The sequence below is a fragment of the Hemitrygon akajei genome, chromosome 27, assembly GCF_048418815.1.
Source record: "Hemitrygon akajei chromosome 27, sHemAka1.3, whole genome shotgun sequence".
In the NCBI taxonomy this organism is placed as follows: Eukaryota; Metazoa; Chordata; class Chondrichthyes; order Myliobatiformes; family Dasyatidae; genus Hemitrygon; species Hemitrygon akajei.
In genome coordinates this window covers 37,198,551-37,223,476 of record NC_133150.1, presented here as the reverse complement: position 1 = coordinate 37,223,476, position 24,926 = coordinate 37,198,551, and the positions used below count along the sequence as shown (strand labels likewise).

The 24,926-nt window shown below is 37.4% G+C and overlaps 1 protein-coding gene across 4 annotated transcripts in view; it reads right to left on the bottom strand.

Annotated features, from left to right (window-relative positions):
• LOC140717258 (nuclear transcription factor Y subunit alpha-like) overlaps nucleotides 1–24,926 on the bottom strand; it is a 45,828-nt gene that overhangs the window by 7,894 nt on the left and 13,008 nt on the right. For 2 of the 4 annotated variants that reach the window (XM_073030647.1, XM_073030649.1), the window contains exons 2-8: nucleotides 17,997–18,115; nucleotides 16,566–16,706; nucleotides 15,765–15,896; nucleotides 12,345–12,447; nucleotides 6,847–7,013; nucleotides 5,535–5,708; nucleotides 3,633–3,725 (exon numbers count right to left, since the gene is read on the bottom strand). In XM_073030647.1, the coding sequence (XP_072886748.1) occupies nucleotides 3,633–3,725; nucleotides 5,535–5,708; nucleotides 6,847–7,013; nucleotides 12,345–12,447; nucleotides 15,765–15,896; nucleotides 16,566–16,706; nucleotides 17,997–18,068 (882 nt within the window). In that variant the 5' untranslated portion in view covers nucleotides 18,069–18,115. Of the gene's footprint in view, nucleotides 1–2,059; nucleotides 2,103–3,632; nucleotides 3,726–5,534; nucleotides 5,709–6,846; nucleotides 7,014–12,344; nucleotides 12,448–15,764; nucleotides 15,897–16,565; nucleotides 16,707–17,996; nucleotides 18,116–24,926 lie in introns of all 4 variants that reach the window. The other 2 variants (XR_012096503.1, XR_012096504.1) reach the window with 2 other exon arrangements.

Below are 24,926 nucleotides of genomic sequence, written 5' to 3'. Positions count from 1 at the left end.
ACTGATTTTGTATTCACCTTTGTGAAAAATTAAGCTTAAATTTTTAAATATATTATTTTAATTTAAAAAATGCAGTTTCTGAAAGGAAAACTGTACTAATTGAGATTTCCATATAACATAATACTGCCCAGAACTAATGATGAGCCCTCTACGTGCTAACTTGTATATTGCATTCATGCAAGATTTTAATTTTGAATATCTCAAAATAACCAAATTTATTTATGCTAAAAAATACAGATAAAATACTCAGTATTTAGTCTGGTTGTGTACAACTTGAGAGCTAGCAATATTAAGTAGAACTTGTGCCTAGCTCTTCAAAAAACAAAGGGGTCTTACAGATGGAAAAATGAGGCATTCGATAATGGACTAGACAGCACTTGAGAAAAGATAATCCATTCTACATATAATTAGAACCCATCACGTGCTGCATTCTTATATAGCTAGCTACTCCAACGTGACAACAATCAGAAGTCACATTCTCATCTGACATTAAACCATAACAAACGAGATTAAGAAAAAGTTCCTACACAAACAAATTTAGTGACATGAAGTCACATAAACCAGCTTCACAGTAACTATTGTTGACAGAGAGTGAAGGTGAATGCATGCTCCATAAAAGGTCATTTAGTACATTAAATTTAGTGATCTGATTTACTTTAGCAAGAGAAACAAGGCAAAATAACTCGGAAAATGGAAAAAAAGAGAAAATCTACAGATGCTGCAAATCCAAGTTACACTCACAAAATGCTGGGGGAACTCAGCAAGTCAGACAGCATCTTTGGAAAAGAGCACAGTCAGTGTTTCAGTCCTGCTGAAGGGTCTTGGCCCAAACCGCCTTTTCCATAGATAGATGCTGCCTGGCCTGCTGAGTTCCTCCAGCATTTTGTGTATGAAAAAATGGAAATAATGTTTCTTATTAAACCCAGGGAACATTACATTCAAGTAAAAATTTTTTAAAAATTAAAAAGAATTTGTGAAGGATGCAAACTTCTTACAAAACATTATTTTACTTTGTGGATTTTGACTGATTTCATATTGACATCATTCTCATTGATGCCAATACCTTTTGTTTTACCAATCAGTCTCAATGTTACAAAGAATACCAGTTACTACTATTTCCATTTTCTCTTTTCCCATTAAACTATCAGGTGAGGTCATTCAGACCATTTTGCCTGTGCCAGCTCCCTGCATTGCTTCCAAACTCCACTACCCTTTCCCACTTTGATAATTCATTGCATGGGAAGTTTCTAGAATAATCTGTCCTGTTCCAGATGGTATTTTGATTATAATCATCACACATAAACAACTGGTCAAGCGTTTTCAAAGAGTCAAGCATTCTCCTCCTGAGTTAAACTGTTTAAGAATTTGAATTAAATTTGCTTATTTATTTCTGTCAGTTTATGAATACTTTTCATTTCATTTGTTAAATTGAGCGGATGAATCCTATTCCTCCACCAAGGTTTTCCCTCATTGCTGTCAACAGGCTGTTTGATCATATCTAATTAATGTCCTCATTCTTACCTGTGAGCACAATAATAACGATATAATCTTCCTACCCCAGTTAATTTTCCAGATGCTAGACTGGCCTCCATCATTATATTTCATCAAAGCATACAACCTGACTCTTCACTTTTATAGAGACACAATTATCTCAACTTACTTTTCGATTACCTTTCCTCTCGTCTCATGCCACGTTGAGATTACCTTTCCCATCCTTTACTCCCACCTTACTTTCCACAGTTTTGAACTTTCTCACATGTTGTACACCACTATCAACTTTCTTTGTACTGGAGATGCCAACAGCAGATAAGTCAACTCTATTACTCGACACTGCTAATTTGTTGATATACCTGATTTTGCTGTGCCATTGCCACAACAACCTCATCCAGTGAATTTCCTGAACGTTATTCATCTAATCATTGTTGCCAAGTGTTTCTATCAAGCTTAGCCTCCTAATTCAAACTCCAATTTCAGAACTAGACTGTCTAATATGCTCCAAACCATATTTCTGTGATTATATCCACTACACTTCCTACTATTTACAAGCTGTTTTACTCACCTTCTCTCTGTCTTACGTCTTTTCACAGCCTGACTGAGATGACCTTTATAAAAAGAAAGAAGTATCAAAATGTTTAATTGCTTAAAAGAACCAATTCTGATGCCAGGACTGTATCAGAAATGTCACCTATCTGTTCTTCAGATGTTGACGGACCTGCTGTATACGTATTATTGTCAGTTATTATTTTAGGCTGATAGCACATGCAATTTATTTTCCTTTTATATGTAGGTCAAAGTTAAGGAAAATAGAGATATTGACTGCCAGATAAAAAAGTCCATGAGTTGTTCTATACAACTTCTCAAGCTAGGCTAAGATTTCACAAAATATCACTATTAAAAACACAAGTAAATTGAAATTATGATGAATTACGATTGACTTGAAACAGTTTCCTGCTCCAAGCTGTAATTGTTTTTGAATGAAACATCTTAAATTTTATCACTTTTCAGAAACCCAAGAAATGTACTATTTTTCTGATGAGAGGGTAATTAAGTATGCCCTTGTGGATAAGCTTGCCAATCCAAAAATAAAGGTCAGTTCTGGCCTAAAAGGGACATAATTATTATACAAAATAATGAATTGTATGCTGTACAGTAATTTATTTTTGCATCAGTACCCTGACAAGTTTGGTGGCAAGATTAAAATAGCTCAGAATTAGCTGTGCTCTTGGAGGGCATTACTGAAACCGCAAATGAAATAATAAGTTAATCATATTTTTAAAACGGTACCCAAATGTGAATTTAATTGTTTCAGAGATAGCACATTTAAACCAAACCCCCAGGATGTGTTGTCACCATTCACAGTTCACACAAAATAAAATGAGAAACTTAAAGTCAAAGGAATAACAATATTGACTTTTTTAAAAAACAAACTTAATCTTAAAGGAGGGCATCCTTTAACACCTGAATTTTCACATGAATTCTCCTGAAAAATTTGGTGCCACTGTCTGCTTCCAACAAGCCATTTATATGTTTTATCATGGCTGTTTTAGATATATTGCAGACTTTATCAAAAATGAGATATTTAAATAGAACTATATCTAGAATTTGAATTTTCATAAATCCAAAAAGGCACACGTGTTAACACAACCTGCAGAAATGCTGCACCACAGCTAACACCTGCTATAAATGGGATACATTGAACTTCATTATTCCAACTTACGAGGTCTGACTGTCATACTTAAATCTAACTTTCCAGCCAGGATTCTCATGATGTAGAATTTGATCTGCCCTAATCAAATAAATACAATTTAAACATACTAGGTGCAAGTTTATTCCTTTACTCATTGGTATAGGGTTACTTCATGCTAAATACAGTTATCAGTCATGGATCTTGACCTGAATTTCTAAGAATTTATAACATGATGCTAAATGAGCCACAGCCTGCCCAACCAAAGTGATCACACAAGTTATAAGCACATTTTAGGTATTATTATCTGCACAGGTAATTATAACTAGGAAGGCATCATTGCCTTTATAAATTCTTTGATTTGGTGTGCCAGGGAAAGTCTGAAAGTCATTGCTAGAGAATATAAATCTTTGTTTTAAAACACAGATATTCAAAAACCATAACATACTATCTCATCACCCTCCTTGGGAGAAAAAAAGCGTCCTCCTTCTCCACGCTTTCGTTGCATTGCATGGCGATGACGTGACTCATGGAGATATTTCTGTAAAATTAATGAACAATATCCATACATTTCAGAGATGAAGAAAGCCTTCAGATGCAGGCAACCTATATTTTAAGTCCACACATAAAGGCAGCTGAACTCGGAAGGAGCGAGAATCACTTTGGGATGGCTAATACAAGCGTGTCATATACACAACTAACAAACAATTTACTTGACAAGTCCGATGGCAATATTTGTAGAGTCCAATGATGCCTAAAAGAACACTTAAATTCTGCTCGAAATGCAGATGTTGAATTAGCAGAATGAACTTTAAGATAAAGTACCTAAACATATTAACCTGTTCTGTAACATCAGATGTCTTGCACTGTTCAGTGAACATCTACTACATTAATATACATGTAGTTCACAGCATATGAAAGGCTGCTAGGTATTGCAAGTAGACTTATTTCTTAGTGCTCAGCAGACAGGTGCTACAACTCTAATGTTTAGTGTTTCAGATAATTTATGGGATAAAGCTTTTTCCACCAGGATGCTAATAGGATGTTTTGGTTTTAACATTCTAAACAGAGAGCATAAGTTATGCTTTTCTGAAGTGCCAAGCCACTTTTTGGTATCCTAGGATGCAGCCAAGTCAAGTGACTTACTGGCCTTTAGCCCCATTAGTTTTCAAATGTTACTTTTATATAGTAAGGGTATTTAATTCTTCCTCGACATCATTCTGTGATGTTTGTGTATCTTCTACAATAAAGATTGATGCAAAATATATGTGTAACTCCCCTGACTTAGCTTTGGTTCCCATAACATTTTCCCCTTGTCTAATTCTCTAAGGGAGTTTAAATTCATCTGTACCTCCCTTTTTTTACATATACTTAAAGTAAATGCATTGTATGTTTTTATATTCCTAGTTTGTTTGCCTTCAATTTATTTTCCTTGGCTAGATTTTGAATTTATCCCAGTCTTCAGGTCTCCAACTTTTCCCTTCCCATATGTTTTTAGCTTAAAACCCCCATGAAGTTCCTTGACTAGCCTTGCTTTGTTCAACTCTCCCTGGAAAATCTTTCCCCAATTGGAATATATTTTGTTTAGCATCATGAAATCACCTTCTTTATTACCTGCTCCATTTACCCATGGTCCTGTCTGCTAATCTGTCTCATCCACTTTAGCCAATGTTATTCTCATTCCAATACAATTCACTTTTTTCAAGTTAAGCATGGTTGTTTCTCATTTTCAAAATTGAATACAAAGTTCTATCATGCTAAGATCATTACTTCCCAGGGAATCGTTTACTCAGATGTCATTTATCGAACCTACTCCTTAGCCATTATCTTGATGCAAGATAACTCATTCCCTGGTTGGCTTTCTTACAGTGTCTCAACTGTTTAGATGTCTATAAACTACAAAGTTTGTAGTTCTACCACAACAAACTAAATAGGCTGAACAGTTTGTTACCATGAAATGAAGTATCATCTTTTTGCTATGTATAGTGTATAAAATTTTTGACCTCTGGATGTACATACATTAAAAATGTGCCATTTTAGAAAAATATCTAAAGAGCCCAAAGATATTCATGATACCCATGCATTAAAAATAAAATATTTGAATGATAACCGAAACTATTGATAACTTGCAAGACAGTATGTGCCAATTCCTAGCACCACAATAGAATAAACATGTGCTCTTTAATTTCTGGACTCCCAAAATATGATTATTTAAATGTTTCTACCTAAACACACATCACAACACTTGGTGATATAATTTACCCACCATAGAGGAAATTTTAATTTGGGGCAAAATTTTATTCATCTTAGAAAGTAGATTTCAACATGCAATTTAAATGACATAGCTTACTCTCCTTTCTTTTGGGATTCTGCCTTCTGCTTCTAGCTTGGCTCTTGCCTGTCTTCTTCTTAGGATTCGATGATACTGCTTAGCATTTACATATAGCGGTTCTTCTTCCAGTAGTTCTGCACCTGGTAAGGGAATTCTCTGCATAGCTGGAACTGTGCTCGCCCCTGGTACCATCTGCATCAATTATCATTAACAGCCAATGGAAAGATTGTTAAGAGAAGATAGCTTGCTCTCATGTACAAATGACAATTTTGTAATGTGTATATTGTATATTCAATATAGATTAATGACAAATTATTTTTTTCATAACTTAGGAATTAAACAAGAGGTGTTCCTGTTAAGCCTTGAATGAAAATTCTTCACCAACAGCTATGGCACAGAGCTCTAAAAAGTCACGTAAAGGTGAAATGCAGGTTTATGACAAAGATCCAGCCACTGGCAAGATTCACTGGCTTCAGCTTGTTCACTTGGATAATATAACTTTAAATAAATTTCACCAACATTAACTAGGTTTTCTAAAAAGTAGAGCAGCAGAAACAGAAACTGATGCAATACTTTTGGGAAATAAGAGACCATATAAAATATCTGGGGAGATCTGCAGTTTTCATAAGGACACAGCTTCAGTTGAAGATGCTAAGCGGAATCAGATCATTGCTGTTAAATTTCAACGAGATCAATGTTCTTCCATCTTTCACAAATTCTGAACTTGTGCTTCTAAGATGTATTTTAAAAATGTACATTTTAAATGAATGTTAAAAGATTCATTTCAAGTATTCCTTTGTCTTTATGAAATAAGAAATTCCATTATTAAATTTGCATTTATCTTCACATTCAATTATAGTAAAAAAAAAGCGACTGCTTGTGTAAAGAAGGTAATGATATTACTTTACTATACAACTGCATCAAACTAGAACCACAGGAAGGAATCCCATGTTCCGATATAATTACACAGTATATCACAATCTACAAATGTAATAGATGATTAATAATTCAAAATAGATTTGTCTTAAGAGTAGAAAACTATCATTTATCTTAAACAGAGATACAAGAGTCTGCAGATGCAGAAATACAGAGCTAAAAACAAACTGCTGGAGGAACTCAGCTGGCCAGGCAGCATCTGTGGGGTTAGACTAATATAGGGTTTTGACCTGAAAAATTCAGCCTCCATAGATGCTGACCTGCTCAATTTTTCAAGCAGTTTGATTTTTGATTCATCTTAAACAGATTTGGTTATAATTCAAATAATAGAAGTTCTGCAAGCACTTAAGCTATGATTTACAGTATTTAAAATGATTCTTCAAACTGAACTTACCATCACCATACCGCCTGCATTGACCATACTTCCAGTGACTGGTAGTGTTACCGTTACAGTGCCCTGGCTGCTATTTGTTGTGCTTGTGCTGGCTCCTGTCTGGACAATTTGGGCCCCAGCTAGACTGGCAGCAGGAATGGTGATCATGCCTGTAACAGGGACTGCAACTTTAGCACATAACACAAAGAGAAGAGAGACAAGACAAAAAGGAGGCAAGAGAAAGAGGGCAGAGTAAAAACAGAGGATCAAAAGTGAGAGAAAGACATAAGAAAGAACAAAGAGAGAAGAGATAAATGAAAGGAATAAGATTAATCCCTTCACTTTTCAAGAAAATAATAAATTTTATAACGTTTTCATGAACCAAAAACCTTATTCCAGTTGTTGTAAATTGAAAACATTTTCAAATTTATTTTTTAAAGTACTGCAAAATAGAGATTTTTTTCAAACTCAAGTGGTCCAGATTCTGAAATATTTATCTTACATATTTTAATGTTGGTGAGAACTGTGTACTATCTCAGTCTGTTTCCATAATTGCATTTGCAATTATGTGCTGATACTGTGTTTGGAAACATTCATGACATGGCGGGAGTTTACCACATTAAGATTTGTTTTTAGTTTTTAAGTTTCTTCTTCAGGATCTGGAGATTGCCAGGGAAGCCTCTATTTTAATACCCAATTGCACCCAAGATGGAGATGGAGAATCACACTCTGCAACTGTAATGATGAAGATCTACATAGTGCTGTTGGGTAGGAAGTTCCATTACTTAGACCCAGTGTAATGTCAATATAGGAATGAAGTAATAGAATATTCCAAATCAGGATGGTTTTTGACTTGTAGGGGAACCTCCAAGTGGTGATGTTTTCATGCCTGCTCATGGTAGAGCTCACAAGTTTGGGAGATGCCACTGGAGTATTACAAGTGAGTAACTGCAGTGTAGATAGTTGACACTCCAGCAATTTTGTGGTGAGTTACTTGCTCAAAGTAATTGAGCTCTGACCTGCTCTTGTAGCCAGAGCACTGATATGACTGGTTCATGATTCCCCAGAATGCTTACGGTAGAGGAATGTCATGAGAAGGAGTTTAGACTCACCATTGTTGGAAATGGTCATGTGTGGCACTTATCTGATGTTAATGTTATTTGCCATTTAACAGCCTGTGCTCAAGTGTTGTCCTAGTTTTATTACATCCTGGTGTGGACGGCTTCATTTGCTGAGGAATTGTGAATAGAATTGAATACTGTGCAATTACCAGCAAACATCCTTACTTCTAACTTTACGATGGTGGACCATTGATTAAGCAGTTGAAGACGGTTAGGCTTTAAACACTGACCTGAAGAAGGGATGATAGACCTCTATCAACCTGAACTAGCATCTTCAGTGACAGATGTGAACTTTACCCTTTTGACACCCATTGGCTTTGGTTTTTGTTACAATTAATATATTTACTGTTATTTTACTTTTTACTGTGACATGTTTGAAGTTATGCCTTAATAGTCTAGGAAGCACCAATGTTTACTTTTAATATCTTTTCAGTTAAATTCCCATGTAATTTTCTTCCATTCAACTCCAAATTATCTAGCTCCTTAGAATTTGACTTTTGATCACCTCAGATTTTAACTGTCTCAACATGTTATGCATTCCCATAACAATACTCCTAAATCTCCCAATGTTCTTCTTCCAAGACTTACTTCATTATCTCGCTATTTAACTGTCCTTGGATGTTTTAAAGCCAGGACTGAAATTTTCTGTCGCATTAGTTCTACATCTCATTCCTGTTCTGATCCACCTCTGACCTATTACGGGTACATTGTTTTGCTAAAGCCTAAAGTAAGCCTGATGCAGCATCTCATGTACCATTTTATGATTACAGTGGCTGTGAGCTCCCAATCTTAATCACACTCTGCGACGGAGATATGAACATGACATTTTATATAGTCCCAGAGAGGCGCGTGAATGTCAGTGATTCCCATGCCCATCTTGTGTTCACAAATTGCAGAATGCCCGTAAAAATAGCTTGCTTACTGGATTGAGTGGATAACAATGCTATAATGTGACCCAACAAATAACTTTTGCTGAAATTTGAAACAAGATATAATAAGTAGGTGGAAATTAATAGTCCCACTTTTAATAGGGTAACTTTTGCTATCCAATCCAAATATTTATACAAAAATATATTAGGATAGAAGCTTCCTCCAGAAAGCTTGATGCATGATTGTATTAGCTTGATAGTTCTTAATAACCTATATTTATCTGAAGTAGTGTTATTGAATACTGTATTTAAGCTGTAGTTTAAATGTTGTGTAGTAAATGTTAAAGGTTAAACTCTGAAATTTTCAATTTTGATGCTGAAGTTAATGATTTTAAGAGAAACAGGGGAAAAAAAAAGTCATACTCCTAGCATCTAGCAATGAACAAATTCCTGGTATTCTGTCGTTCTTGGTGTTCACCTGGCGGAGAATCTCACCTGGTCCCTCAACACCAGCTCCATAGCAAAGAAAGCCCAGCAGCATCTCTACTTTCTGCAAAGGCTGAGAAAAGTCCGTCTCCCACCCCTCATCCTCACATTCTACAGAGGATGTATCGAGACCATCCTGAGCAGCTGCATCACTGCCTGGTTTGGGAATTGCACCGTCTCGAATTGCAAGACTCTTCAGCGAATAGTGAGGTCAGCTGAGAAGATCATCTCTCTTCCCTCCATTACATACATTTACACCACACGCTGCATCCGCAAAGCTAACAGCATTGTGAAGGACCCCATGCACCCCTCATACAAACTCTTCTCCCTCCTGCCATCTAGCAAAAGGTACCAAAGCATTCGGGCTCTCATGACCAGGCTGTTCAACAGTTTCTTCCCCTAAGCCATCAGACTCTTCAATATCCAGAGTCTAGACTGACATCTACATCATTTATTATTATACTGAAATTTGTCCTCTACTGTGCCTATTGTCTTGTTTATTAATTAGTTATTGTACTGCCCTGCACTCTATTGTGCACTTTATGTAGTCCTGTGTAGGTCTGTAGTCTAGTGTAGTTCTTGTACTGTTTCATGTAGCACCATGGTCCTGGAGGAACGTTGTTTCGTTTTTACTGTGTACTGTACCAGCAGTTTATGGTTGAAATGGCAATAAAAAGTGACTTGACTTAAACACAACATCTTCCAAGGTTTTTCCACCACTCCACCACCATATTCTATTTTTATTAATTTTCTTTGCCAGCTGCTTAATTCTTGCACCCAGTTGCCAATAAATGAGTCACAGCAGGAACTGGTTTGTTCTTCAGTTCTGTACTTACCCACAAAAGAAAGGCCTGTCTTAACATTTTCATACTGGCTGAACTGCGAAATTAAGTAATTGTGACCGCCCTCAGCTGTAAGGATGACCTTATTATTCTGATGTGATTTTGAAACAAAGTAAGCTGCCTCTATTAAACTTTAATAACATGTTGTCTTCATGTGACAAATAGAAACTCAGTGATGTAAGAAAAATAGAACAGATGAGCTTATTCTTGCACCTGGGGATCATGAATCAACCAGAATATCAGTTGGGCTTATATGAACATGTATTTCTTCTTGATCAGCATTTTGCCTATGGACTGATAATCATAAAATGTAGGTAAAGAAAAACATGTGATCAAAATGCAAGAGCTATAGCAAACTTGAGACATCAGTACATAATTTAGATCTGTATTCTGAGAAATTGAAGCAATTCTTGAATCTGTATGTTATGCATCAAAGGGAGGGCTTTTCGAAACATAGTTTTACAAGATTCATTGATTTTTGACTTTTCACAGCAGATAGTGCGATCCCTACATGGCATTGTGCAAATTAAGTGCCATTTCATTGGATCAAGAAAGATTTTTAGTCAATACAAACACCTCTGGCTGTCCACGGCATGAAAACCATGGAAGGTGAAAGAAATCTAATGATGCATCAACTTAATTATTAATTCTGCAAACTATTTTATAAGAATCCGTAAGTATTTCACAAAGTGCAATTTTATAAATATTGTTTTTTATTAGCAGTTATTTTCAGTATTTTTAAATTTATGAATATTTCCTTCAGACTTTAATGTATCTACATTCTTCAAATTTTGATCTATTAATTTCTTTCATTAAGTTTAATTGATTTATCATTAGCAGTTGAGCTTTACCTAGTAAGAACCTTAAATTCCAGAATTCTCAGTCTAAACCTGCCATTTCATTCTTTATCCAAGATCACAGGACTTCTCAATTACCAATTATAAGGACATTTTACTAGTCAGGATATAGATATGACTTACAATTTGTGATAGTGACCCTAAGCTTGTTACTTTAATTCTCCATCACACTTTGTCTTTGACTTCTTATATTGTTTAAACGTAAATGTAATCTGATGCTTCACAGCCCTCATGGTGCAACAATGCTGAATTTGACAATTTCAGATAGCAAGGCATTACAGTTTGCATCTTAACTGCTCAGTCAACTTGGAACACTGTTTTATCGCTCTCCAGATTCTGTCTGACTTGCTGAATATGTCCAGCAGTTAGTGTTTTATACTTCAGTTGCTTAACTGCATTTCTCTCTTTCCTTCTACAAGTCTCCTATAGATATACTATGATTAATAAACCTTCACTACTTTTGCCAGCTGGCACTACCATATGTCTTTCAGTCTCCCTTGGGCTTCAGACGATCACATTATTTCTCTCTTCCTGGATTTTGAAATTTCTCCAGTTTCAATGAAGGGTCACTGCTCTGAAATATTAACTCCACAGATCTGCTCTATATTTTCTGTTTTTATTTTACAATGTATTTTGCTTTTTTCCCCCTCTTTTGAATTTTCCTGTGAACTAAGACTCTGTGGTACATTTTAGAATCTTGTCTTCAATGAATATTCACTTTGCTTTGCAATATTGTTGTTATTATGACAAAGACATTATTCTCTCTCCATTTACAAAAAAAAACTGATCTTGGCCACAATCCTATAATTTTTCTGCTTTCTCATCAGTTACATAGTTGGAAATTGTGAAGACTGACATCGACACTGTTAGCACTTAGCACAATAGTACAGAATACTCTGCTGAGAAGCAGACAAGTGAACATCAATTCATTCTTTAGCATTATAGTTTTTATTGAAAACCTTGCATTTGCTATATACTATCATTGAATCTATGTAGTTTTCAGACCACATGGCGAGCTGCTAAAACACAAAATGAACATGCATAAGCCAGATAAGTTTTTGGCCAATATCTGGTTTAACTTCATATTGATGCCCCCCCCCCCCCATCAGGAGGAAATGGGGGGGGGGGGAAGGGAGGGTGGATGAGTAAAAATTAAATCATCAGCTCACATTATGTTGATCAGATTAAACTCTAAGGGGTTTCTAAATTAAAGGATACCCAAGAAATTTCAACAGTGACAAGTAGGAAAGATGATGAAAGGGAGATTTGTTTGTCAAGTCACTATGCCTGGTACCTGATATCATCATTCTAATCATGATCAAAAATTACAAAAAAAAACTTTACCTTGCTGGAGTATGGTGCCGTCTGCATTAACTGGCTGATAGACAATTGTCTGTCCTTCTGCAGTCTGCGCTACCTGCTGTCCTTGCACTATTTGCTGTTGACCCTATTTAGTCAAAAAAGGAAACATTTTTAAGGCCCTTATTCCAGCATTTACTCATAGCTGTTATATGATATATACAATACAGAAAGATATCAGACAGTTCAAGAGGACCTGTACTATAAGCCTGGTTTGATATTCCATTTTATTTTTATTGGTACTTGTCACAGTGATGATGATGACTGCTGGACCGGTTTTTATATAGTGTATGTAATTGTAGTGGACAGTTACTGAACCATGGCAAAGTGGGGATCTAAGTTAAGAGAATCTCTACTGATGCTGCCTTAAAGGATGTACATGAATTAATGATTTTAAAGATATTGTCTGCCACTGGCTGTATATAATTTCTTTCTGTAGCCAGAAATGAAATAATGGCTCTAATAATGTCTTCTCCAGGAAGAAAATAACTCTCAATAAATATCAGTCATAGAGCACACAGTTGCTAGGTGTCATACTTTATCTGGGTACTTCAATGATCTTAATTACAAACTGAGATCTGTTCATGGGACAAATGGATTAAATAAACAAGGTTGTGGCAAGCACCTTGTACTGGCAATAAGTCCTCTTCTGTCAAGACTCAATAAAGGACGTCTGAAATATCTCGATGCTTTAAAGTTGCAAATAATGTATTAACTTTATCTCTTCGCTTCAGGGATGTGGTTGGTCAAGTCCAACTTGGGAGAGCCGGGCTTGGACTCATCCCAAAGACTCCTCAATGGCACAAGGCAACATCAGTGCGGAAGAGATGGCTTGTGGTGGAGGAGGTGAGAAGACAGGAGGAGGCAGAGCGACACGCCAGGGCCGTCTCAATGGCCAACGGACTAATTGGGAGAGCCTGGTAAAAAGGAAACTCAGCTGGCATGACATCTGGGAGATGGGAGGGATCTCGGCTAAGTTTTGTCATCAGAGCCACTTATGCCCTCTTACCTACACTCCAGAACCTGAACCAGTGGTAGGGAGAAGACTCCGCTTGCTCTCCTTGTCAAGTACCTGGCGCATTTCAACAGGATGCACCATGAGCCTCAGCCAGGGGCAGTACACTTGGTGGCATAATCAAGTTCTCAGACAGCTGGCATCAATCTTGGAACAGAGGTGAATCACCACAAACATTGGCAAAAAATGTTCACATCACACGGTTTGTAACAGCAGGCCAACCTCCAGACCACCATATAACATCGAAAGAGGTAAGTATTCTGCAGGTTGCTTGGGATTGGAAAGTGGACGTGGACTTGGAAAAAAAGCTTGTGTTTCCCCCAGACATTGCAACTACAACACTCCGGCCCGACATGGTCCAGAGGTCCATAACAGCCAAACTGGCAATATGCTGTGGAATTGACAGTACCATGAGAAGATGGTGTTCAAGAAGCTTAAGACAGGAAAAAGACCAAGTACTCTGAACTGGCAACTGAAGCTGCCTAGAACGGCTGGAAGACCAAGATTTTCCCTGTAGAAGTGGGATGCAGGGGATTCATGGCTACATCTATGACCAGTCTATTAAAGAAGATGGGGGTGAGGGGTTATTCACTCCAACAAGCAATCAAGACCTTGTCAAATGCAGCAGAAGAAAGCAGTAATTGGATTTGGATTAAAAGGAAAGACAACAACTGGGCTGCAAGATGAAGACAGGAGGGTATGGAACTGAGGGGGGTGTATCTGGGATACCAGGTGGCACCGTTGAGCCCTCTGGAGACATCATGGGCTCATCAACGCAACGTCAAAGAAGGAGGTTGCCCACTTGATGACCTCGATGAGGTACCTACCCTCCTAGTCACCACTCCAAACCCACTGCCAACATCGAGAGTGCCGACTTATCATAGGGATTGAAACATCAAGTACTATTAGCTCTACTGCTACTCTACTAATGATTAAACTCAATGAGCTAGGTTCAAGTTATTTAGTGTATTTCTCCAACACAGTACAAACTATTCCAGGAAGTTACCAGGGACTACTGTCATGAAAATGACACAGCTATTTACACATACAATTAAATATATCGTAAAACAATTTTTTTTGGAAGTCATTCATCTTACGTTACGTTGGTGGTAACAAAGACTCGGGAAGTTGCAGGATTAAATTCCACTCTAGAGACAAAATCTACGCTGACCCTAAGGGAATTTTTCAATTTTTGTACATTTCCTTATGGAATAGGCCATTAGTTTCATCAAGTCTATGCTAAGGTTCAGAAAAATCCCATTTTCCCTCTAGTTTCTCTATACTCAATTCTCTCTCACAAGCTCATTAAAACCCTACAACTCACCATACAATTCACCTAGCTTGGGGAAACTTACATTGGCTAAACCACTTAAAGACTGGGACATCCTTTGGACTTGAGATGAAATTTGGAGACATTGACATGGTCACTGAGAAAATACACAAGCTCCATCGCGATAGCATGAGACGTTGGAACCGCAACTGATTTACTGGAGTTGTGAAATAGTTGCACTATTTTGCAGCATCACATGCAACATCAAACTGAGGACCTGTATCTCTTTAAAGTTGTCAAAAAAAATCAAAGGGGAGAGGAGTTGCCTTTGTATTTAGATCAATAACCACCTCTCATCAAGCACCATTAAAAAGACTTTTTGGCAATTACATCTCAGTAGTTTATTGTACACTGCTGTGCATACAATTGCTAGCCAAAATTCCCATTCTGCAGTGATGACTGTTTTTCAAAAATCATTTAACTGGCAGTGTTTTAGACATCCTGAGTTTGTGAAGGACAGCATATAAAGGCATATCACACTCTTTTGGAACTGGACAGTCAACTTCATTGTTTCCTTTAAATGAACAAAATATAACAAACCATGCAACATTTAAAACAATGTCAATGCTAGGTTTAAGACTGGGATTGGAAGTCCTGTACACATTTCAGATTGAACATTAAAATGATTGAAATTAGAAGTATTAATTTGTTTCACTAAATGTATTTCACCCAGTTTATCCATAGAACAGTACAGCATAACACAGGCCCTGTGGTCCATGATGTTATGCCAATCCATATAAACCTACTCCATCACCAATTTAACCCTTCCAACAGTCCATAACCCCATATTTTCCTTTCACCCATGTGCCCATCTAGGAGACTTTTAAATATCTCTATTATATCAGCCTCAACTACAATCTCTGGCACCCACCACTCACCCCCATATCACAGACAGAATCAGATGCATGTGACAGTTATCTTGTTGGAGTACATTCAACTCATCTTGCTTATTCTGTCTTTGAAAGAGTTACTAATTGGTTTTGTTCTCCTTTTCTATTTGTTGTGCATTTTTTCCAAATATGTATCCAAATTTATTTTTGAAAGCATTGAGATGACATACCTGTGTTTGTCCTGCTGTAACAGCTGCCTGAGGCTGTTGAATAATAATTTGTTGTGTCTGACCTTGTTGGTTTTGGACTTGGACAGTCTGACCACTTTGGAGTTGGAGCTGGCTTGGTTGAACAAGCTGAATCTGAAAATAAAAATGCAATTTATATTTGATCAAATAAGGAAGTAATAGTTGTCAGTTCTAACATGCTGAAGATTTTGAAAAATTCTTCTTAAATCTCTCTAATTATGAGTTCTACAATCATGAAGAAGCTGAGGGATATTCTGAAAGGGTAATTTTTATCAAATGTATCCAAAATTGAATTCTCATCTTAATTATTTCCTTTAAGCTACAATAATTATTAAAAGTGTAAAACTGAATTGGAACAAGAAAAGTAAGTACAATGGTACTTCCTTTATATTCAAGTGTCACCCCATCTTTGAAGTTGCTTCAAATTCATGTTCTCAATATATAGAACAGGTGCACGAAGTCATGCCCATTAATTATCTAAGCTGTAAAATAATTAAAAACTACAGCCCAAAAATGAATACAAGCCTACCTCACTGACATAGTTTACAAGAATTATAAAATAACATAACTGGAATTAGCATTGGCACCATACTTTCTTTTGACAATCATCTTCAGCCTTTTAAAAAAATAATATACACACATTGCATTTTGAATATGGATTCCCTCATTCCTCTCTTGAGGATGCCACTGCTTGTTGGGACAGGCAGAAATGTTGCTTTCAACTAAAAGTAAATATTCTGAGGAGAAAAATATGTTATTTTATGAACAAGATTGTATGCTGACCTGTTGGATACCCTGCCCTCCAGAGACAGGAACTTGCATAATTGTCTGCCCTTGACCTGTAGGCACAGCTTGAACCATGATAGGCTGACCAGTGGATGTGATTAGTTGACCACCACTGACTTGGACCATTAAAGGCTGACCCTTAAGAACAATTGCAGGAAGCAAAACAAAATAAATGAGTAATACAATGAATCATAAAAATATATTTATGCAATGTTCAAATCATTTTCAACCATGCTGATTAAGCTAATAAAAACTTTTTAGGTTTTCTCTTCTGCAGTTTTCTCTTGAGGGTTCCAATTCCTGATGGAAAGCAGAAAACAGCTGTCCTTTAAAATCATTCCTAAGAGTTCAGTTTTCAAACAAAAGCATAAGACAGTTGAGTGTTGGCATAATCCTTGCAGAAGAACCAAGTTCAATCTGTTCTTGTTCAAAAATTAATGAAGACAGGATGATAGATGTGGTTTATATGGATTTAAAGCTTTTGACAAGATCCTACATGGTAGGGTGGCCCAGAAGGTTAATGTACAAGGGATCCAAGGCATGTTGGCAAGCTAGATCCAAAATTGACTTGATGACAATAAGCAGAGGGAGGTAGGTGAGCATTTTTCAAATTGGAAGTCTGTGAAAAGTACAGAGATTGGCGTTGTAATCTGTTGATTGAAACATACATGAATGAGATTTATGAAAACGTAGATGATCTGATTCTTAAGTATGACATGAAAGTGATAGAGTTGTAGGTAGTAAAAGTAGGTTGTCTAAGGACACTGTGGGGTATGTATTGGCTAAAAAATTGACTGGAGTGGTGGCAGATATAATCTTGTCCACAGAAGTACAAGTTAAGGCACTCTGGAAAGCCAAAATTTCTGTGCTGTACAGTATGATTCTACTTATGATTAAACATGTAGTGTGGCAAATTCCAAAGGCATTACTGAATTAAAGCTGCAAACATGAGCCAGGAGGTAGTGTCAGCAGTTAACTTATTTGAGCACAGCATTAATTAGTAACACCACTCTAGATAAACCAAGGCAAACACAGAAGCACTAAATTATGCCAGATTAAAATATTATTGTTCAAAACTGTCATAGCACAAAACATACTGTGCCACAAAGTCGATGATATAGTTTACATCTTGTAGATTTACATATCTGAGTTTCCGATCTTGCAGTCAGTATTGAGAAAGGAGGAAGGTAAGCTAAAGTAAAACATATGGCAAGCACCATTTATGAGCAGTGGCTGACACAGAATAACATTGACTGAAGGACATGGGCATATCACTCATTGGCCATCCTCTAACACTTTAATTTGGTAAAATTTGGATCTTGGCTTCCCTTGTCAGCAGCCAAAAATATTAATAATTTAAACATCATTCATAGCAAATTATGACATACCACAAACACAAATGCAAATATTTTGGCTCCAGATTCTTACCTGTTGCTGAATTTGTCCCTGAACTACGATTTGTTCTGTGGAATTGCTGTTATTGGATGTGTACTGTTCCATTACTAACTAGAATATGTGAACAGTATCTCTGGAGAATGTAGCAAAACCTAAAAAAAAAGTAGAGTGTGAAACTTTTATTCATTCTGTAAATCTCAGCATCAATTACAGTTCCAAAAGATACTTAAAACTATTTTAGATTTATCACAGCATTTCAGTGTAAATGCAAATATGGCAATCAAAATATTGGAACACAGATCAAATGAGGTAAAACATTTGCAAATACAAGATAATTGACAAAAATACATTAATTGCTGATCATGATAGTGAAACCATGAAAAAAAATCAATTGACAACTTCTGATTTGAAATTTTGGATGCTTTTAAAACACAAAATTAGAGCTTGAATTGGGTCTTTAATTAATCTGAATTAAACACTAAATCAGGCGCCACTATGTTCAGTATAACATTCAACAAGTCAGACACAACAGCAGCAAAACAACTCCCTTCCTACTTCATAACCCCCATTGAGGATCTCCAGCCCTCATCTCTGGAGTGTGCTGACCACAGTACTTGACCTTGGAGATTGTAGGTCTTTGTCCTCAGCACCTGCCGAACCAACAAGTCCGGCATCCAGATCTGCCGACCCACCTCACACCTGTGGACCTGTCTGCCATGGGACTCTGACCCTAGGATTCGTTGACCTTGGGGGGGGGGGGGGTCACCAGCCTTTGCCTTGGGGGAAAACTGCAGGTCTTGCTTTCAACATCTGCTAACCCAACCTCAGTCTCCAGATCACATAAGTCTGACATTTGGACCTGTTCACTGACCTTGTGCTTCCACTCCTGCTGTCTAAACTCTGGCCACCAACTTCTGAGTCAGGATTCATTGACCTTGACGCCTGCCACCCTCGTCCACAGGGATTGCTGCTTTTCATTCTCAGCGCTCTCGACCCAATCTGTGTACTTGGGATTTTTGGCCTTTAAATCCAATGCGCTCTGACCTCTGGCTCCAGCCTCTAACTCTTCATTTACTGCATCTGATCTGTAACACTCCCTCATCTCTGTCCATAAATCCTAATCTAACCTCTAACTCCTGTGCTGACCCCAAAACCCTACAAATCTAAAAACAACTTAAATCTGAGCCACAACCTCAATGGATATTACAGCTTGGTGCCATCTTGACCAGAAGACCTAATGCAAAAAGGTAATGTAGGAAGCTGGTGTTAATCATCTAAATCCAATCAATAGAAACTGAGTTCCTATGGCCAATACCCCTGATTTAACTAGTGTTAGCCTCACAGATTTACTTATGTTTCCCCCCCACATTGATTCTGCAAGAGTAAATTTTATTCCAATTTTCAAATTTTGGAGGTTGTGAACTGTAGATTGGGAAATGGCCATAATTGGAGGTCACTTGTAGCTACCTTTTTTTTAATGTACACAATCTTCAGAGCTATGCTGTAAGGATGTTTGAAGAGCTTTGAGTACGGTAGTTAAAGGCAGTTAGTCAGCACAAGATTCCTAACCTGCTTTTAAAGCTGCAGTACTCAAGTGGCTGGTCTAATTGTTTCTGGTCTGGATATTGGTTAAATTCTTACTTCATGGAATGGCACCTTGCCTGGTAATTGTGATGTTACTGAATATATCTCAGCTAATGTGTGATATGAACATTACATGTTCTATCTCAGCCTCTGTATGAACATTACCCATTTTTAAATACGTAAAACAGGAAAACAGATTATGAACAGGAGAACAGATTATTATCTGAACGGTGGCCAATTAGGAAAAGAGGAGATGCAATGAGACCTGGGTGTCATTGTACACCAGTCATTGAAGGTGGGCATGCAGGTACAGCAGGCGGTGGAAAAGGCAAATGGTATGTTGGCATTCATAGCAAAAGGATTTGAGTACAGGAGCAGGGAGGTTCTACTGCAGTTGTACAAGGCCTTGGTGAGACCGCAACTAGAATATTGTGTGCAGTTTTGGTCCCCTAATCTGAGGAAAGACATTCTTGCCATAGAGGGAGTACAGAGAAGGTTCACCAGATTGATTCCTGGGATGACAGGACTTTCATATGAAGAAAGACTGGATCGACTAGGCTTATACTCACTGGAATTTAGAAGATTGAGGGGGGATCTTATTGAAACGTATAAAATTCTAAAGGGATTGGACAGGCTAGATGCAGGAAGATTGTTTCCGATGTTGGGGACATCCAGAACGAGGGGTCACAGTTTAAGGATAAAGGGGAAGCTTTTTAGGACCGAGATGAGGAAAAACTTCTTCACACAGAGAGTGGTGAATCTGTGGAATTCTCTGTCACAGGAAACAGTTGAGGCCGGTTCATTGGCTATATTTAAGAGGAAGTTAGATATGGCCCTTGTGGCTAAAGGGATCAGGGGGTATGGAGAGAAAGCAGGTACAGGGTTCTGAGTTGGATGATCAGCCATGATCATACTGAATGGCGGTGCAGGCTCGAAGGGCCAAATGGCCTACTCCTGCACCTATTTTCTATGTTTCTACGCAAGGAATAGCATAGAGAATTGAATATCAATTGCACATCAGCAACCATTCCCACTTATGACTAATTATATCGTGTCATCATGAGTCAACCACAGAATCAAAATGAATATTCTCAAAAATTCCTGGATCAATCTCCCAGGATAAAATGACTGACTTTCACAACATTTACCATATTCCATTGTGCAGGTTAAGACACCAAACAAGAAAGCATTCCTTCTGATCTGAACTGTTTTGATTTTAATCTCTCCTCTGGAATGTAGTCATTTTGCCTCACTAAAACAAAGATGTAAAACAGGCTGGATCCCAATCAGAACCCAAATGGGGTTTCATGATTAGATTATTAATAAACAAGTGTCACTTGATAGAACCACTGAAGTTGCCTCCTCCATGGCACTGGATAAGAATTAGACAGATTGAATTTGTTTTTATCTTTGTGGATGGAATATATTTGGGGTATTTTCTTCACTGTCTAGCAAGCACAATGCAAGTGGTGCATATTTTCTTTATGAAATAAAATATTTTCACTATGTAAAGTTGTAAGATTTTCATGATGTCACAATACGGATTGTTCATAATATTTCCACCAATAATTTGTATGCAGTGTGGAGTCAAATGAGGAACTTTCCATTGGTAATCTAGGGCCACCTATCTGTGGAACCAAATCACTGCATGGAGCAAGAAGGGAAGGATTATTATGGAAACAGAATACAACACTGATCTGTAAAGCTGTTAGGAATAAATCAAAATCTTCAAGTGCATTCTACAACCTTTCAGCAAATGTACTGCACATAAAATATTAGAACTGATATAGCAACAGTGGTTTAGTAAGTGGTATAACGAGGGCTTAATAATTCTTAAACTTGTATTTAACACATCCACCTCTGAAGCCTATTGTCTCTCAACTACACTGATACAAGGAAATACAAAATGATTTTCAGGTGTCAGCTAAGGCTTAGCTGACTAAACAGCTGCTTGAGTCAGAAGAAATAAACTGAGTGAGTTGAAGAAATGAGAATGAAACAGATGCATCTGTTACCCGGTGAATGCAGAAGTTCCTATGGCACTAGCAATATTAAATGTATTAGATTCAGTTGCTGTGAGATACATACTTCAAAGCTGTGATTGTGGCAATAATAATGCAAAGCAGAATATTGCAATTAATTCATTAAGAATTTTAGATATATGTGCACAGGATGACAATACTATCTTGCCTCCTTTTATCATCTGTTATACTTTTAAACATTTTTACTATAAATTGTTAAGGGAAGTTGCCTTGTTCACATTGTTACAAACAATGATTCGTTTCTAGCAACAAGATCAAAATGTTGCACAACTACTCCCAGCAACACCTAATTCAAAGGATACCACACTTCAAACAAATCTCATTCTGCTTGCCGAACTGCTACGAGTGTTTATACTTGACTTTGTATGTCAAGGTCAGAATGAGTAACATTATAAAGGGAAATGAAACAATTTCTGGTGTAATTATCTCCATAACCCAAACTAAGCTATCTTCATTATGTCTGTGTCCGACAATATCTAAACCATCTCGTGCCTCATAGCTGAATTCCTCAAATATTGTGAAAGCCAACTTCTAAAACACTGGCCATCTGGCTATGTAATGTACATCTTTTCTTTAATCCTATATTAAAGATCAAAGTTCACAGTAAGTTTATTATTGAAGAACATATATGTCACTGTATACAACCCTGAGATTCATTTTGCTGTGGTCATACTCAGTAAATCCAAGACAAGGATAGAAGGCCGCACCCAACAGAACGGACAAAACAACCAACGTGCCAAAGACAACAAGCTGTGCAAATATATATAAAAAAATAAATAAATGCGCAACAAAATATTGATGAAGAATCCTTGAAATCGAGTCCATAGGTTGAGGGAACAGTGATGCGGTAAGTGAAGTTATCCCCTTTGGTTCAGGAGCCTAATGGTTGAGGGGTAATAACTTCCTGAACCTAGTGATGTGGGACCTGAGGCTCCTGTACCTTCTTTCTGATGGCAGCAACAATAAGACAGCACAGCCTGGGTTGTGGGAGACATTGATGATGGATGCTGCTCTCCTGCGACAGCACTCTATGTAGATATGCTCAGTGGCGGGGAGGGCTTTACCCATGATGGACTGGGTTGTATCCATTTTTTAAAAAAAAATAGTATTTTTCCATTCTAGCACATAAGTGCTTCCATACTAGGCTGTAATGCAACAAGTCAATATACGTGCTGGCATATCTGTAGAAGTTTTGGATGTCATGCTGAATCTTCACAAACTTCTAAGGAAGTAATGGTGTTGATGTGCTTTTATCAGATAATTACATTTTGGTAGTGATGCACTGAACAAAAGAAAATGATCACAATTTCCTGTGCTTAGCACCATGAGAATCTAATTTCAAATGAGTAAGAATGCTGTCAGTTTCACATCAAACTGCTCACTTAGTTTTGGAATTGGAGAAGCTCACATCAACTGGAGCAGGTTAGAGAGGATGTTTAAAAGTGAGGTGCTGGAGAATCTAGCTGTCAAGGCTGAAAGGCAGAAAAGGATGAATAAGATGCAGGCAGATGGTGTTCTACAGATTCATGTTTATAAATTTCAAAAGCAGAGGAAATGAGGATGATACAATGTGGACAATATTGCATGGTGAAAATAAACAGCTTTTGAATGGACATAGGAGCTAAGATCTTAGCCTGGGATTTCCCAACAGGTCAGGGATGAGCGACTGATTTATTTTAGAGTGTAGTATTTGGATTTTCTGGAGTGAACAGTTTTTAAATAGCATCAGTTGCATATGTTTGTTATGCTCTTCATCTTGGCTGGCTGACTCCAAATCAAAAAGCAGTAATTTTTGCCACTACTTCATGCGAGAAGGCAATGAAGGCACTCCTTTATCTGCATTAGGTGTCTGCACTGATTTTGTTCAGTAAACCAAAAGAACACAGCAGCCTGTACTGGATGAATTCCTCGTTCAATAACAATTAGGAACTTTATAGTACTGTAGTAATGTTGATAGTATTCTGTTTAGTTTTGTATTTCATTTAAATACATAATTTGTAACTCAGTTAAATGATTGTTTGGCTTTTTAAAACTATTTCCATGAAACTTCAGCTAATTAGGACAGCTGTTTAATTGGGCCAAAAATGTATTGGTCCCAATGTGTCCTATTTAACCAGAATCCATTGTGTATCAAAGGGTGCATTGTAAATTAACAGTCATTAAAATACAGATTTTGGGAACTGGCATTTTTCTCCAAAAATGTATGCACCACAAATACATAAAATTGTCAGGTTGTGCACCTAAGGAACTCTTCTCAGTTACTTCCATAACATCTTTGATCTCTTCCAACACAATTTTTCTAACTGCCTTGTTGATGTCCAATATCTGTACACCTCCCATCTCATATCAAGCTACTTCATCTCTGAGTAGAGACCAAATCAATCCCACCATCCTTCTATGCCTTGTTGAAGTCATATGCAGGGAGCAATTTATTTAACTATACTTGTTTCCTCAAGATCAAAACTATTGCTATGGTAATTCACATGGGCCAGGTTGTGCTTGCCAGTGGGATAATCTCTAATAACCTCCAATATTCAGTATCTGACCATTTGAGAATTCTTATGATTTGGTATCTGGTTCACATACAGAAGTCCTCGTTATGTTTGGATTTACCATCGTGCATCCGTGTACATTCCAATGAGACAGGGAAGTTATGGTAGGGTACAGGAGCCATGGTGTACAAAGGTTGTAATAAATCTAGTCAAGAAGAAAAGCCTACAAAAGGTTCAGAGAGCTTGGTAATGTTAGAGATCTAGAAGATTATAAATGAGAAGGCCTTGGCAGGCAGGATTAAGGAAAACCCAAAGGCATTCTACAAGTATGTGAAGAGCAAGAGGATAAGACGTGAAAGAATAGGACCTATCAAGTGTGACAGTGGGAAAGTGTGTATAGAACCGGAGGAAATAGCAGAGGTGCTTAACGAATACTTTACTTCAGTATTCACTATGGAAAAGGATCTTGGTGATTGTAGTGACTTGCAGCAGACTGAAAAGCTTGAGCATGTAGGTATTAAGAAAGAGGATGTGTTGGAGCTATTGGAAAGCATCAAGTTGGATAAGTCGCCAGGACCGGATGAGATGTACCCCAGGCTACTGTGGGAGGCGAGGGAGGAGATTGCTGAGCCTTTGGCGATGATCTTTGCATTATCAATGGGGACGGGAGAGGTTATGGAGGATTGGAGGGCTGTGGATGTTGTTTCTTTATTCAAGAAACGGAGTAGAGACAGCCCAGGAAGTTATAGACCAGTGAGTCTTACTTCAGTGGTTGGTAAGTTGATGGAGAAGATCCTGAGAGGCAGGATTTATGAACATTTGGAGAAGTATAATAATTAGGAATA